Here is a 16,954-nt window from a genome sequence, read left to right as displayed (position 1 = left end):
TTCACCAAAATGACAGGACGAAAAGACCAATTACAGATTGAGAGAAGATGTTTTTAAATCACATATCTGACAAACTCCTTGTGTCTAGAATATATAAAGGACTCCCAAAACTCAACATTAAAAAAAAAAACTAATCTAATTAGAAAATAGGCAGAGACGTGCATAGATGGACATTTCACCAGAGAAGGTATATGGATGGAAAATAAATACCTAAAAATATTCAACATCATTAGCCATTAGAGAAATGAAAATTAAAACTACACTCATATATCACTACACATCTATCAGAATGGCTAAAATGAAAATAGTGATAATGTTGGCGGGGATGCAGAGAAAACTGAATCATTCATACATGTTGGTAAGAATGTAAAATTACAATCGTACAATCACTCTGGAAAATACTTTGGCAGTTCTTTTAAAACTAAAAATGAACTTACCAAATAACCGAGCAATTGCACTATTAGACACATATATCCCAGGGAAATTAAGGCTTATTTTCATGGAGGAACTTGTATATGAATGTTCATAGCAGCTTTATTCACAATAGCCCAAAACTGGAAACTAGTTATATCTCCTTCAAAGGTTAAAGAGTTAAACAAACTGTGGTATATCCATACCATGGAATGGTACTCAGCAATAACAAGGAATGAACTATTGATACGTGCACGACTTGAATGAACCTCAGGGAAGTTATGGTGAATTGAAAAAGCCAATCTCAAAAAGGAGATGCATGATTCCATTTATATAAAAATCATGAAATAACAAAAAACGGAGATGGAGAAGAGATTAGTAGTTGCCAGGGATTAGGGATAACAGGGACAGGGGTTAGAGGTGGGTGTGGCTATAAGGGAGTAACACAAAAGAGTCTTGTAGTGTTGATACAGTCGAATATCTTGATTATGGTAGTGGTTATACAAGGCTACACATGTGATACAACTGCATACACACAAATGAGTGTTTGTATCGCTGGTGTAATCTGAATAAGCTCTATGGTTTGCACCAATGCCACCTTCTTGGTTTTGATAATGTACTAGAGTTGTGTAAGATGTTAACATCAAGGAGGAGGACATGAGCTAGGGGAAGGATACATGAGACTTCCTTGTACGTTTCTTTGCAACCTCCTGTGAATTTACAAATACCTCAAAATAAAAAAATTTTAAAGTGTATCCCATCAAGTCCTATACAGGTAGTATAGGGAAGCCACATATTTGACTCTAAGCTCTTGAGAAACCAATCATAGAGGAAAAGTTACTAATTACACAGTTCTTGGGTCCACAGGGAAAAAACAACCAGAGGGACCAAAAACTACAAATCTTGATATAGACATGGAAAGAACGTCCTCCTGCAGATCCTCACGAGAGGAACAGTCTAACCTGAGTTTGGCCCTTGAGCTACAGTCCAGAACCCTGAAGAATCGCCTTCCACTCTGCTCTGTTCTTAGAGGTTCTTCAGTGGAAAGTTTTTTATATTGATGCATGGAATGCAATGACCAATGTCCCTGGCAAAATCTTAAGTGACATGAGCATTTTTACTAGCATATTCCAACACCAGGGGGTGCACTTTCTGATAGGATGAATCAGGGTTAAAGTCAAAAATCTTTACAAAGGAAGGCACTTTTGTAGAGATGAGCAAAAGCCTTAAAAACTCAAGCTTCCATTGGAATGGTCTCCCTTTGTACTTGCTCTGCCTCTCTAGTACCTCCGCTGTGATTTCTTTTCCTTGTAATTTCCATTCCTTCCATGCATATGCTTTGATAGGCCATCATACCTTCAGCTGGATGGAGTTACCCTCCCCACTCCACAGAGAGACAAAGAAACAAGAGGGAGGCTGAGGGAGAGGGTGTCCTGCCTCACTGGGACTTGAGCTCACTTAGGGATTTGGACCAAAGCCTCAGCTAATAAACAAAGTGTTCCTTTACTTCATTTTGCCTTCTGTTTATACGGGATGGGATCAAGGTGTCAGGATGCTGAGTCCTCACCAAATACCATCCTTCCATCTCAACCGAAGTTTTATAGTAGCGGCTCTCACAGGGATTTGCTTGTTTGCTCAACTCTATATGGAAAAGGCAAAAAATCCACATCCATGGACCTTTCTGGACATACATAGGACCCCATCTGCCAAATGCATTTGTGACACTCCATTTTCAGCCAGTAATGTGAGACACTGAGTTCAAAGTTACCCATTCAATATAGACCGACTGACCGAGTGTGATTATTTCAAGTCTTAGAACAATAAGCACATGGCTTCCCCCTTTAAAGGACTCCTCTTTGTAACAACTATTTCCATAGTCAAGGTATTGCTCACCAGTCCAAAAAATGAACCCCCATTCCCTGGACATCCGTAAAGTACAAGTGTTTGGATTAAGATGATGATCTTGCCAACTTACGTGGAACTGGTCTGAGGTTGTTCAAATGCTTCTTTTGGAATTTTAAGGCCAGGGTTTCGCTTCTTGCCTATGGGGAAAGACGTAAGGATAAAGTTAAGGTCTAAATCACAGAACTTTTGAGCTCAGGGGCAGAGACTGCGGCAGAAGAAAAGGGCTGATCTGGGAACGTAGATCTCATCTCCCCATTCAGAACTCCTCTTCCCACCAGGAAGTCTGTGACAAGCACCCAAGCACTAGGCTGAGCAGAGCTTCCCAAATGCAGACTGTGGGCATGGATGAGGTTTTTCACTAGTCCAGGTAAAAATGTCAGTAGAAGAAGGCCAACTCTCTTTATCTAGGAAGACCTGCCCTTTTCTCCCTACTGAGAGTTGTCATTCCAACTTATTTGTTCTTTCTCGTACATAACAATGGTAATGGTAGATGGTGTTGGTTATAGTTTTTTTTCCTTTTAATGTCAGACAAATGTAGTCACCCTTATCTCAGTATCCCACAATTGTCTAAATTGATCTCTGAACAACTGATAGAGTTAGCCCTGGAGGCAGAATAAAAAATACTCGCCACTGTTCTGCCCTGCCCATTCTCAACCAACTGCCATAAGCTGAACCACCTAAGAGAGGGATAGAGTAACACTTATTTACATTTGCCCTGTTCCAAAAAGGATTAAGATAACAGATGGGCTCATGCAAGGAGGTTATCGCTTCTTTGGGGGCCAAATGGGAATGTAACTGATGTGTTCACTCCTGCACTGAAACCACAAGAGAGCGTGGCTCAAATACTTTTGTTGATGAGTAAAAAAGAACAGACTGGGAAATGCCAGCTCAGGAAGCGGATCAGAGAAAAGAGTCTTGTTAAGGACCTGGGATTTTTCCTCATCGAAAGAGATCCTGTGTCTCTTGGTGCTTGGCAGGGGAAACCAAAGCAGAGCTGGATGGAATGGCCACATCTTTCTCCCCTCTTCTCTATACTGCTGATGAGCACTACAGAGCTGACAATCCCAGGCAAGGCCCTGGAGAGAAATTCCAAAGCTGCGAAGAAACTTAAGAAATCAAACAATGTGACCTCCTTGCAGGAAAATGACATCCAAAGACTTCCGTGATTGCTCAGCATCACAGAACCAGCTATGACCCAGTCAAAATGAGAATCCAGGTCTCCGGACACCCAGGTCGGAGTTCTTTCTCTGTTCTACAATGGAAGAAGTTTAGAGATGACCAGGGACAGTAGGTTGAAGGAGTACAGGATTTTGAGTTTTTTAAAAAAACAGCTTACATCTGGTTTCTCCACTCACCAAGTGACCTCCAGAGTCACTTTTCATCTGACGCTCGATATCCTCAGTTGTAAAATGGGGAAGTAACATCAATACGGGCCTTATTGGACTGATGTGAGAATCAAATGAGATAACGTGAAAGGGCACTGAGATACCTTGAGTAGCTGTTAATTATAATCATTTAGAAAAAGAATCTGTATGGTCTCATTAAAAAATAAGTCATTTAAGAAATCATGAACAGAACTGGCCATATTATCGTAGCCCAATATAACGTATAACTGAGTCTTTTGTTTCATGCATTCAAAATCCAAAATCTAGATCAATTCTGCCAAGTCGTATAAAGCCAGGAAAAAATATGCTTGGCAGCAATCAACATAGAGAAAGCCTTTTACCTTCTTTATAACAGGTTTTCTCAATTCTCTCCTCATTTGGGCTCATCTATACATTTTATGAGTCAAAACTCACCATTTACTTTCCTACTCCCGGAGCTCAGGTGGCCATTTAGCACGTTACTAAGTTAGTTATTGACAATACATAGAGCTGTACTACGTGCCAGGAACAATGTGAAGTGGGGGATCTGAGTGCAAGAATCCAAATAGATATATAGCCTAATTCCAACAATTCCCATCCATGGGCCTCAGTCAAATAGATAGGGAATGCCAATTTAAATGAGATACTCTAGTAAGGAATGAATGACAAATTCAACTTGTCCAGATAACTACACACATATTCCAATACAGGTGACAGGTAACTCAGGTAATCCCAACAGATATGACCCTATAATTCTCTCAGATAAAACAAAAGGAAAGGAAAGTAAAATATAATTTGCCTGTGAAAAATGCCCCCCGGTTGCCATTTAAGCAAAAGTTACTCTAAATTCCTAGATCTCTCTCTTCTACAAGCTTTCTTGCTAACTCAGCTTTTTCAAGATAGATGTCAAGAGAAATAGCTATTTATAGAGAAAACCTCCTTTGAAAAACTTTAACGTAGCAATGAATTATTATACCATAGCAATTAATTATTAGCAATTCATTAACAACAATCAATTATTACACTATAATTCAACAAATCATCAAAACGTCTATACAAAGAAATAGTACAAGAGAGAAAGAGAGAGAAACCTTTTGGCACAGAGACTAAAGGAATTAATGACCAAAATAACAATAAAGCCTTCGAGGTGTGAAAAAGAAGGCCCCTGGTTCTCTTCTGGCAGCAGTAAGAAAAACACAAAACCTAGTTGAATTACACAGTTCGAAAATACCCTGCCTTCATTTTTAAAAGTAGATCAAAGAAAACGAAAATCACAAATACACACACCAACATTCCATAATTCACTTACGTGCCCATCACTGAAAGAGTAGCGCAGCAAGAGGCCAGGCGAATTGACTCTGATGAGGTTTACAAGGCTGCAAGGAGGGCTAGCAGAAAACCCCACTGAAAGCATTCTTTGCTTAGCTGGGAAGACCACACTTCAGCAGAAACAGAACTGAACAGACTCCACCCCCTCCTCAAGTGCGGATTGCAGCAAAGCTCTGCAAGTTCATTGTTCCCAGGGAACTGCAACTTCAGGAAGGGAGGAAGGGAAGTGGGTCCATTTGGACACCAAGGCGGGACATTAATCATTAACCAGACTCAGAGGAATAAATCTATAGAGTAATCCTGGACAGGCAGCATTCCCCAGCTTTTCTATAAATGCCTCTTTCATTTCTTAAAAGAAAGAAAAACAATATGTGGTCAGTTTCCAGCTGTGTTTATTTCAAAGCAATCTGTTCCCTCCAGCACGGCTGCCAACACCTGACGCTAACATTTAACACTGTGTTTAAAAAAATTAATGAGAGGGAGCAATATGAATAATAAAGCCAAGTGGCCAGCTATGTTAAACAGCCTTTTCCCTTGATATTCTAAAGCAAAAATGAAAAATATATCAGAAAATAGGATCTGTATTATGTCACATGCTAGTAACAAGCCTTCTCAGAGGAGAGCATTCAGTAGATTTCTGCAGATCTCAACCAGCTTTGCCTTCTTATTGGTACAATCTGCCAAGGGTAAACCTCCCCGGCCTGACTGAGCATATGTGGCACTATATTTCATCAGCCAGTGTCACACGCATGCTCGTTTTCTCTGAAAATCCTTTAGTCCCACCACGTACACATATTTTCAAAATTCATCTTAAACCAAAGCTGGGTCATTATGATCCCAGCATGGAGCAAAATGGCACTGGGTAAAAAAAAAAAAGAAAAGAAAAACCTTGCCAATAGTTAGAAAACATTTACCAGGCCACAGAAATGTTCACTAGCTCTGACCGTACTGAAAATGATGGGGTACACAAGACCTCTTGCTCAGCACCCACTCGGAGAGGCAAAGCACAAAGGACTTCTCTCATGTGCTTTCTTACATAAAACAGAAGATTGTGCTCCAGCGCCAACCCAAACAGCAAGCGAATCCCACAGGGTCAACAGAAGGTGGCATCAAGAGGATATGCTGACACCTGAATATTTGTCAGCTTGGCCGAGGGTGGGGGGGACATGACTGTGAGGGTTTACAATTATTGACACAGCTTTACAAAAGGATGGCACTGCTTCCAGTGCCAAATTTATTTTAAAAATCTATTTCCCAATGGGAATGGGATTTCCAGCCAAGTAACTCCCAACCTGGAGGCCTTGGCTGTCCCCTCCTTAATACATGCATCTGGGCTTAACTGCCAAGGTTAGCTGGCACTAAAATCGGCAGGGAAGTGTCATTAAATGTTATTAAATTGCAATGATCAGATGCAAAGCAACTAACGGAGCAGGGCAGAGGGAAGAGAGTGCAGGGAGTCAGCTTTACAACAGTGTTATGAAAGTGGACACAGACGCTTCCATTCCCCCAAACCACCGTATCTCACCCACCACTGAGACTGCAACTGGTATGCCAAATTTCTTTGGAATTACACAAAATTTAGAGAAGGAAAGCTGCAAAGCTCATTTTTTTTTTTTTTCCTGTGAGGAAGATCAGCCCTGAGCTAACATCCATGCTAATCCTCCTCCTTTTGCTGAGGAAGACTGACTCTGAGCTAACATCTATTGCCAATCCTCCTCCTTTTTTTTCCCCCAAAGCCCCAGTAGATAGTTGTATGTCATAGCTGCACATCCCTCTAGTTGCTGTATGTGGGACGTGGCCTCAGCATGGCCGGAGAAGCGGTGCGTCGGTGCTTGCCCGGGATCTGAACCCGGGCCGCCAGTAGCGGAGCACGCACACTTAACCGCTAAGCCACAGGGCCAGCCCCAAAGCTCATTCTAAAATCGGCAGTCATTTTGATTTCAAGGAGGCAGGTGAATCTCCTGAGAGCCTGCCTTTACCTGTGTGTTCCCTCTGCCTAGAAAGCTCTAGCACTTTGTGGACAGGAATTCAACCTTCCAAATTGAGCTCACTTACCACACGCCCCACAGAGCCTTTTCAGACCTTCCTGAGCACTCCTTAAGGATCACTGTCCACACGTGCCAGCTATCACATTCTGGCCTCTCGCACACAAGATGAGCTCAATGCTGCTTGTCCGAATCTCTAACATTTTAGTTTAAAATGTCCACTTTGTCTAAAAAAAATCTCCATGACTGGCTTCCATTTATATTCCTCATACCTTTTCTCCCAATCTCAAATTACTTTATTTTTGCATCTATTTATCTATTTTTGCATGTACCTATGACTTACTTTTATTATCTACCTTCCCCATCTAAGTTCCATGACAGCAGCGATTTTGCCTAGTGCCTGCAGTTCGTAAGTATTTGTTGACTGAACATTTGTTGTTCTTTTTCTGGACTGTTTTGAACATTAGTATTGAGGCCTTCAAAATTAAAAACAAAAACAAAACAGAATGGAGTAGAAATAGTACAAACTTAAGCATCAATAAGACACTGTCACTGTGCAAATTTTCTTTTTTTTTTTGGTGAGGAAGATTGTCCCTGAGCTAATATCTGTACCAGTCTTCCTCTATTTTGTATGTGGGATGCCACCACAGCATGGCTTGATGAGCAGCGTGTAGATCCACACCCAGGAACCAAACCTGTGAACCCAGGGCCACCAAAGCAGAACGTGTGGAACTTAACCATTACACCACCCGGCAAACCCCGTGAATGTTTCTTAAACTCAGTTTCCACACCTACAAGCTGGAGATGAGAGACTCAAGTCACTGAGAGACTCAACAGGCACAACATATGTGAAGAAGTCTAGTAGGGTCTAGCATACAGTAGATTGTCAATAAACATTAGTTTCTTTTCTCCCTTCCATGTTTGTGCTTATATTTTTAAAATATGAGCTAAACAAAATGTCGCCTCTATGGGCAGCTTATTTCTTCAGATGTCTTCCTCTGTTCTTCCTCTCTTGTGTTATTTATGTGAAAATTACATTTTTCAAACAGCTCATCAATCTTGAACCATATTCTCTTGCTTCCCACTGACTATGGGAATTATTCCAGCTCTATAGACTCAGGATCTCTTGGGAGTGAGGCCTCAGAATCCATATTTTTTTAATAAAGGACTTTACTTTTTTATAGCAGTTTTAGATTCAGAGTAAAATTGAGGGGAAGGTACAGAGATTTCCCATATACTCCCCACCCCCACACATACATAGCCTTCCCTATTCTCAACATCCCCCATCACAGTGGTACGTTTGTTACAATTGATGAACCTACACTGACTTATCATTATCACGCAAAAGCCATAGTTTACATTACGGTTCACTCTTGGTGGTGTACGTTCTGTGGGTTTGGACAAATGTATAATGACATATATCCATCATTATGGTATCATACAGAGTATATTTTTACTGCCCTAAAAATCCTCTGTGCTCCACCTATTCATCCCTTCCTCCCCCCTAACCCCTGGCAACCACTGATCTTTTTACTGTCTCCATAGTTTTGCCTTTTTCAGAATGTCATATAGTAGGAATTACATAGTATATAGCCTTTTCAGATTGACTTCTTCTACTTAGTGATATGCATTTAAGGTTCCTCCATGTCTTTTCATGGCTTGATAGTGCATTTCTTTTTAGCACTAAATAATATTCCATTGTCTGATGTACCATAGTTTATTTACCCATTCACCTACTGAAGGACATCTTGGTTGCTTCCAATTTTGGCAATTATGAGTCAAGCTGCTATAAATACCTGTGTACAGGTTTTTGTGTGGACATAAGTTTTCAACACTTTTGGGTAAACACCAAGGAACGTGATTGCTGGATCATATGGTAAGAGTATGTTAGTTTTGTAAGAAACGGCCAAACTGTCTTCCAAAGTGGCTGTACCACATATTTTTTTAAAAGCTCCACAAGTGATTGAAGATCTCATCCAGGGTCAAGAACTCCTTGTCAAGTATATGTCCAAGTAAAGTGTCTCTTTTTTCTCTTTATGATAACAGTCACTTTCCCCCAGGTTCCTATCACTTCCCCCATCACCAACCAGTTCTTTCTGGCTAGTAAGAATTAAATTCCAAATGAAGTTCCTTATTGGGCTATCTATACCTTTGAGCTGAAACTGTCAATAATTCACCAAAGTAGACATTGCAAGGAAAAAAAACCTCATTAAGCTACAAATTCTGCTTTGAAAGAGACAGAGGATAAGAAAAATCAGTTCCTGTAATATCAGAGAGTATGTGTGGTGTACAGTCCAAGTATCGCACCATGAATACACAGGAGGCTCAAAGCAGGAGAGAGGAAATCAGGCTGGGGATATTAAAAAATGGTCTCACAGAGGAGGTGGTATTTTAGGTGGTCCTTTGATAATTGGTAGGATATGAGGGTTCATCATACTATTATGTCTTCTTTTATATATTTAATGTTTCCATAATAAAAAGTTTTTTAAAAATAATGGGTGGGATTTTGACAATCAGAACTTGGGAAGGCAATAGTGACATTCCAAGTAGAATGAGGAGAAGCTCCCAATGGTGGTGAGAAGGCACTGTGATATCTTCAAAGAACTGTGAGTTGTCTACTTTGGACAAAGTGAAGGACAGTAGTAGAGAGAAGGGTGAAAGGGTAGAATGGAGCCAAAGACTAAAGGGCTGTAACTAATAATTTTTAAATTTCAGATTTAAGAAGAGAAGTCATCTATGTTTTTCAGTAGAGGAGTGTCATGCCATGTCATCTACATTTCAAAAAAATAATGTAACAAGATTAATCTAATACCTGCAGAATGTTTTGAAACTGTGGTACACACACAGACATACACACAGACACACACACACACAGATAAACCCACATAGTCACCTCTTGGTATTCTAAGCTTCCAAGTCTTTGCTCATATTTTCTCTGGAATGTTCTTATCACCTGTCTCCACTGGTCAACTTCCACACTCAGCTCAAGCATGCTCTCCTCCAGGAAGCCTTCCACAAAAAACATGCAATAAGTGCCCCTCATCTGTGCGGTCATAGTACTCTGAACACATCTTTAATGTCTCCCTTCCTACACTGATTGACTGAACCCATCTGCTCACTCATCTCTTGCACTAGAATGCAAGCTCTTCAAAGCCATACCCCATGCCTTACCCAAGTACAGAGTAAGCATTAGATCCAAGAAATCAGAGGCAGAGACCACAGCAATCCAGCTAATAAATAAGCCGCTTAAATTTTACAGAGGCAAAATTTCTAGGCTCTGGTAATTTACTGGATAAGAGGTGGAGAAGATCAGGAGCGTAGTGGTAGTAGTAGTAGCCTGGCTTTTCCACACCTAAATGAAATTAAGTGAAAGAGGAAAGTCAGGCCAATCGGGGTGGGTGGTGGCAGAAGGCAGATAATGAGTTCCAATTCACATGTGTTAAGTACAAGATGCTGGAGGGACATGGGACAGATTTTAAATGGAGCTTCTTAAGAGAGAGTTTGGGGAAATAAATAGGTAGATCTGGGAGTGACAAACAGAAAAGTAGAAAGCTGAATGAGAGAGGCAGGGAAACAAGAAGTGTACGAGAATGGAAGGCAACCAAGGCAAGAACATTCTGAGAGGATGAGATGCGAATGAGGAATCAGGGAAGGACACCAAGAATTGCTAGATGTGTCAAAGGAGACTAAGCCAGCATGTGAGGAGCAGTACCACCAACTCATTTGGAAATGGTCCTACTTTCAAAGAAAGAAAGCACTCAGAAGGGTTTTCTTACAGCTTCAGGTGACTGAAGCTCTTTTTTTAGTCCCGTAGAGCTGAAGTATGTTTTGTCATGTCAACAATTTGGTGCTGACTATGTGCTCTTGAAACAACCTAAAAGCAAATCACAGCCAATGCTCTCTAGTTGTGGTCTGGGCCCAGAGCGAAGGTAGGAGGCGGGCAGTGGTTAGGAGGGGAATCCCCACTGTCTGTGCTCATCTCCTTCCTCATTTGTACGCTGCTTCATTCATGAGTCTTTATCAAAAGGAAATGTAGTCATAAGGGTGTTTAAAATACCACTTTAAAATAAAAACATGGCAACAGGTTGCAAAGAATTTTAGTGATGTGTTTTATCTTTTCAAAATGCACACTGAGTTTTGGTTAGGTTCAAAAATAGCGCTCATATTTTAGAGATAAATACTGAAATGTCTCCAAATAAAATAATATGATTTTAGGATTTGCTCAAAATAATATAGTGGGGGTAATGGAGATATAGATGAAATAAGATTAGCCACAAGTCAGTAATTGTCAAAGTTGAGTGATGGATATATGGCAGTTCATTATACTGTCTACCTTTGAATATGTTTGAAATTTTCCAAAAATTTTCTTAAATAACCACTGAATCACAGAAAACTCTCTTTTAATAGTTAAAAGAGAGGGATAGTGAGTAAGAGGGCTGAATTTTTTTCTTGGGAGAAGTGGATTCTTTTTTCCCTCTGGTTCAAGATCACAATTTTAATAGCACTGTGACCACCTCCCTTCCAGCCAAGGAAAACTACAGGGTAGGAACTTTGATTCAACCAGCTGCTTGAAGACTAAGAGATGCAAAGAAATACACAGGAAAATTCTTCATCTGTATCCCTTATTAGAGTGGCACCAGTACAGTCTATTCTGCCTTTCTCCGAGCTTCATCAAATTTCTTTTATTGACCTGCAATCTACCGTGACGCCATTGACCCATGTTGAGATACACCTTTAAAAGAGCCTCTAAAATTCATCGCTGTAAGGACATTTTTCATTACCTTACATAATGCCGTCTTTATCAGGACTTTTAGGGAAAAAATATGTTATTAATAACAAGAAGAATTGGCTTCTCCTGTATAATTGATCAATCTCTTCTATGGATGATGTGAATGTTTCTCTATGTGTTTCCTTCCTCGGGCTGATAGCTACAAAGCTCAGGGCCCAGCTGGAATTCATATTCTTATTCATTTTGGAGTCAGTGTTTTTGCGGCTCTGTTTCGTGGCTCCATTTTGTTTCTGTCTTACCGACTCTTTTATTTTTACTTTATTTTATTTTATTTTTAGTGAGGAAGATCGGCCCTGAGCTAACATTCGTTGCCAATCTTCCTCTTTTTGCTGAGGAAGATTGGCCCTGGGCTAACATCCGTGCCCATCTTCCTCTATTTTCGTATGTGGGATGCTGCCACAGCATGGCTTGATGAGCAGTGCGTAGGTCCGCGCCCAGGGATCCAAATCTGTGAACCCCAGGCCGCCGAAGCGGAGCGCATGAACTTAACCGCTATGCCACTGGGCACCCCCCTTACCTACCCTTTTAATAACATTTTTTATGGAACATCTTAAATATATGACAGAGTAAACAAAATTGTTATAATCAACTCCTATGTACCCATTCCACAGCTTCAACAAATATCAACACATGGCCAATTTTATTTCATCTCTATCCCATCTGCTTTCCCAGATATCAAATCATTTCATCCATAAATATTTTATCAACTATCTCAAAGAGAAATTGACTATTTAAAGAAAACAACCACAATATCTTTATCACATGTAAACAAGTAATTTCTTAATATCTACTCAGTGTACGAAATTCTAATGGTCTCCTAAATATCTCAAATATTTTTAAATTACAGTGTGTTTGAATCAGGATCAAAATTAGGTCCAGGTTTTATGATTCATTGTAAAGTTTCTTAGGTCCCTTTTAATCTCATAAGCTCTCCCTCCATCTCTTGTCATCCACCCCTGCCCCACGCAACTGTTTCGTCAAAGAAATCTGGTCATTTTTCCTATGAAGTTTCCCACTGGATTCTGCTGCTCCTACCCCTTGTTGTTGATTCACACATTCCTCTGTTAGTTATAGCTCGAACAGATTCAAACTTGACTCTTTCGTTTGGCATGACTACTTCGCAGGTGGTCTCACTTACTTTTAATTTATGTTAAATTGCTGAATTTTAAGCATCCTAGTAAGCTATCTTAAACTCTTAATGGAAAAAGGAAGAAATGAATAAATAAATGAATAATCCCTCAATAACACTTGGTATTCACCAAACTTTTTAATCTTTGTCAATTTGATAAGAAACAAGGGTGTCTCATTGTTTTCAATCACATTGTAAAATATTTAATGAAGCTGAGTATTTTTTATATGTCTACTGACATCTGTATTTATTTTTCTATGAACTGCCTGTTTAAGCTATTCGCTCATTTTCATATTAGGTTATTATTGTTTTATTTGTAAGAGAAGACACTGCTCCTTTTGCAGCTTGTGCTGCAACACACACACACACACACACACACACACGCACATGCATGAGCACGTCCATACGCTTGGGGTTTTTTTCCCCCTTTTGATTATACAAAATTTTAAATTTTTACACTCCTTTATGGCCACTCACTTTTATAAGGCAAAAACATTCTTTCCTCTTCCCCACATGGCTAGATAGTTGTCCCAATACCGCCTGTTAATCTCTCCATTTGTTTCTCCATTAATTTTACACATCTTTTTAATATTTATACCTCTTATAAAGTCCTCTTGTATAAGTTCATTGGCTGTCACGTCCAAAAATTATTAAATATTCATGGTCATTGCAGACATCATCACTTGATCCTGACTTAAACAGAACTCTTTCTAGCTTTTCACCTTAAATTATCTTGGTTTTGAATTCAGCATAGAAGAAGTATATAGCTATTCATATCTTAGTAAGCAGGCTGATAATGGCTCCCAAAGATATGTCCATATCTTAATCCTTGGAATTTGTGAATGTTACCATAGTAAAGTTTTTGTAGATGTGTTAAATTAAGGATTTTGAGATGAGGAGATTATCCTGGATTATCCAGTGAGGCCCAAAATGCCATCACAAGTGTTCTTGTAACAGAGAGGCAAAGGGAGATTACACACAGAGGAAAAGGAGATGTGAAGACGGTGGCTGAGACTGGAGTGATGTAGCCACAATCTGAGGAATACTAAGGAATGCCAGCACCTCCCAGAAGCTAGAAGAAGCAAGGAATGGATTCCCCCCAGAGCCTCTGGAGGGAAGCTGATCTGCCAACACCTCGATTTCAGACTTCTGGCCTCCGCAAATGTGAAAGAATAAATTTCTGTTGTTTTAAGCAACCAAGTTTTCAGTAATTTGTTACAGCAGCTACAAGAAACTAATACACTGAGTTATTAGAAATGGACACTGACTTTTATCAAATTCCCTTTCAGCATTTATTGAAATAATCCAGTGTCCTTCCTACCATACCCAAGACGCCACACAATGTATTTCTTACTTTTCCCTTTCTCTCTTCTTTCTTTCTCCACCTCATTTTCACTCTATTTCCTTCTCAAGTGTGCATGCCACTGGCCTTCAGAGCATCCTGCAATCCTGCACTGCCAGTGGTGATAGATACTTAAAGAGTTTGCTAATCCTTGGATTCAAGAATCATCTAGAAAGTCTTAAACTTGACAATAAAAGGGGGCAAAACAAGCAAAATTGAGAAATTAACTCCAAACTAGGAGGAATGGGCATTGGTAGAGAGCTCCATCCTGCTCCTTGGTGGATACCCTGCATTAGAACAAAACAGGAGATGCTGGCCTCCTTCTAGTCCTTTCTAACTTGATGCCATCTTGGAGGAAAAATCATAAGGAAGAAATGTAGCCCTTTCCCCAGGCCTGTGGCACATTCTGAAATTGCTCACGTCCCCTGCCAACAAGAAACAAGAAGGTAAACAAACCACAGCCAAAGCAATATTAAAAAATGTGGTAGATTCTTTATCTTGAACCTTAAACCCTCCAGCCTGAAAAAACTCAGTACAATCCTTTACATACATAGTTGTTTCTGCAATATCTTGTCACCTTTCTCTCCAGGGAGGCTGGACGTTTTTAAGAGTCATGTTTTGCAAATCACAGCCTAGCAAAAGACCACGGTAGCCTTTGCCTTTTGTTCTGCCACATACTTTCCTGGCTTAGTGCATCTCCCACTGGTGACAGTTCTGGTTAGAGGTTCATGACAGTCGATTAAAAAACAAAGACTAAGAAATAGCTTCAAGAAAACCACAAAATTTAAATGTGAGATTTTCTGAAAAGAGCACACTAATTTACAAAAGCAAACAACTTATTTTCAAAACAGTTTTCTTTATGCAATATTATTTCAGATCCTCATGGAATCCTTAAGGGAAAATTCCACAGTCCTATCGAAAGACTTAGGCTCTCAGTTTTTACTCCTGAATAAACCATGGTCACCGTAATTAGCAAATATTGCTTCAGGCAGCACCATAGCTCAGGGTGTCAAAGTAAGTGAAATTCTCAAGTCTTAGGTAATAAGTCTAGAAATTCCAGGCAGTCACCTTGAAACATGTAAATCAGTTAATCTCCAAGACTGAGCACAAAAAAAAAGTATACAAATTCCTTCTTGTACCAGTAGAATCTTCTACCTACCTATGTGATCAGAAATGTGAGTGAAAGGTAAAAATTTAAATATCCTCCGTGACGTCTCATACACAGTTACCTATACAATTCCCCCAAACTGGTTTTAATGGCTAACCAAAAATATGAGGAAATAATTTATAATAATCCCTGGATATACTAATTTTATACGAGTTTCTTTAAGTTGCAGGTTTTCATTGGATTGATTTCAACTGATTATTATTGATGGCAATTCTCTTAAGTCTTTTTTTTTTTTTAATTATTTTATTGAGGTCACATTGGTTTATAACATTGTGTAAATTTCAGGTATACATCATTATATTTCGGCTTCTGTATAGACTACATTGTGTTCACCACCAAAAGTCTAGTTTCCATCCGTCACCACACATAAGTGCATCCACAAAATGAAAAGACAACCCACCAACTGGGAGAAAATATTTGCAAAAAATATATCTGATAAGGGGTTAATTTCCAAAATATATAAAGAACTCAACAACAAAAAAACGAACCCAATCAAAAAATAGGCAGAGGACATGAACAGACATTTTTCCAAAGAAGATATACAGATGGCCAACAGGCACATGAAAGGATGTTCAGCATCACTAATTATTAGGGAAATGCAAATCAAAACTACAATGAGATATCACAAGTCTTTACTATCGGGGAGCAGGGGAAAGACTGAGGGAAGCGCCCACTCATATCTATATATAATCAGATGGTTAAGTTGGAAAAAAAATTCAACATGACCTTTAACCCTGGGGTTAAAAGAGCAAAGCAATATACGCAATGCCACTGGATAAATACACGTTGCATAAATGAATGCTGAAAGTTGCCAGGTCAGCTACACTGCTATTTTTGGCAAGTGCTTTCTTATGAACAAGTGGCTGCTCATGAGAATAATAAAAGTAACTAATATTTATTGAGAATTTATTATATGCAAGGCACAGTGTTCAGCATTTCACATAAATTTTTAATTTAACGATCACTATAACTGTATAGCGTAAATATTACTTCCTCCACTTCAAGGGCCTTGTCCAGATACACAGAGCTTGTACAGATGTGAGCAGTCAGCTTTCCCATATCATATAATTGTATTTAGTCCTTCAATTGCCATTACTCTTCTTCACAAGTCTATTTCCACTAGCTTGTAGAAGGATTATTGCTGAACTGTGTCAGGGCTATATATAAAATCTGGGATCCAAAGCAAAAAGTCCCCTGTAAGGGCTTTCTATAACTTTTTCTACGTCTAGACTTCTCTAGATAACAAATGCAGGTTATAAAGCTGTTTACCAGGAACTACTGTGACATGACCTAGGTCAATAGGGAGATCAGGACTCAGTCAAAAAGCTATATTGCCATGAACTTTGTCCAAGATATTTTAACCTTTCTGGACTTTAGTTCCCCGATGCTAAAATGGAAAATATTCTGTCAATAAACTAGCTAATTTTCTCAGTAAAAGGTACTCTTGGTATTTGAGAGGAGCACTACCTCAGCTTTATAGATAACATCATCAAGTTTTCTACTGTGAGATAGCTCTGTGGTGTGCCTGTAAA

General features: G+C 39.5%; 1 protein-coding gene across 3 annotated transcripts in view; it reads right to left on the bottom strand.

Moving 5' to 3' along the window:
• Positions 1-16,954, bottom strand: part of MAP2K6 (mitogen-activated protein kinase kinase 6) — a 117,372-nt gene that overhangs the window by 40,887 nt on the left and 59,531 nt on the right. For all 3 annotated transcript variants that reach the window (XM_058561447.1, XM_058561449.1, XM_058561448.1), the window contains exon 2: positions 2,387-2,453. In XM_058561447.1, coding sequence (XP_058417430.1) covers positions 2,387-2,453 — 67 coding nt within the window. The remainder of the gene's footprint in view (positions 1-2,386; positions 2,454-16,954) is intronic.

Source organism: Diceros bicornis, chromosome 18, assembly GCF_020826845.1.
Source record: "Diceros bicornis minor isolate mBicDic1 chromosome 18, mDicBic1.mat.cur, whole genome shotgun sequence".
NCBI lineage: Eukaryota > Metazoa > Chordata > Mammalia > Perissodactyla > Rhinocerotidae > Diceros > Diceros bicornis.
This window is presented reverse-complemented; position numbering and strand designations above follow the sequence as displayed.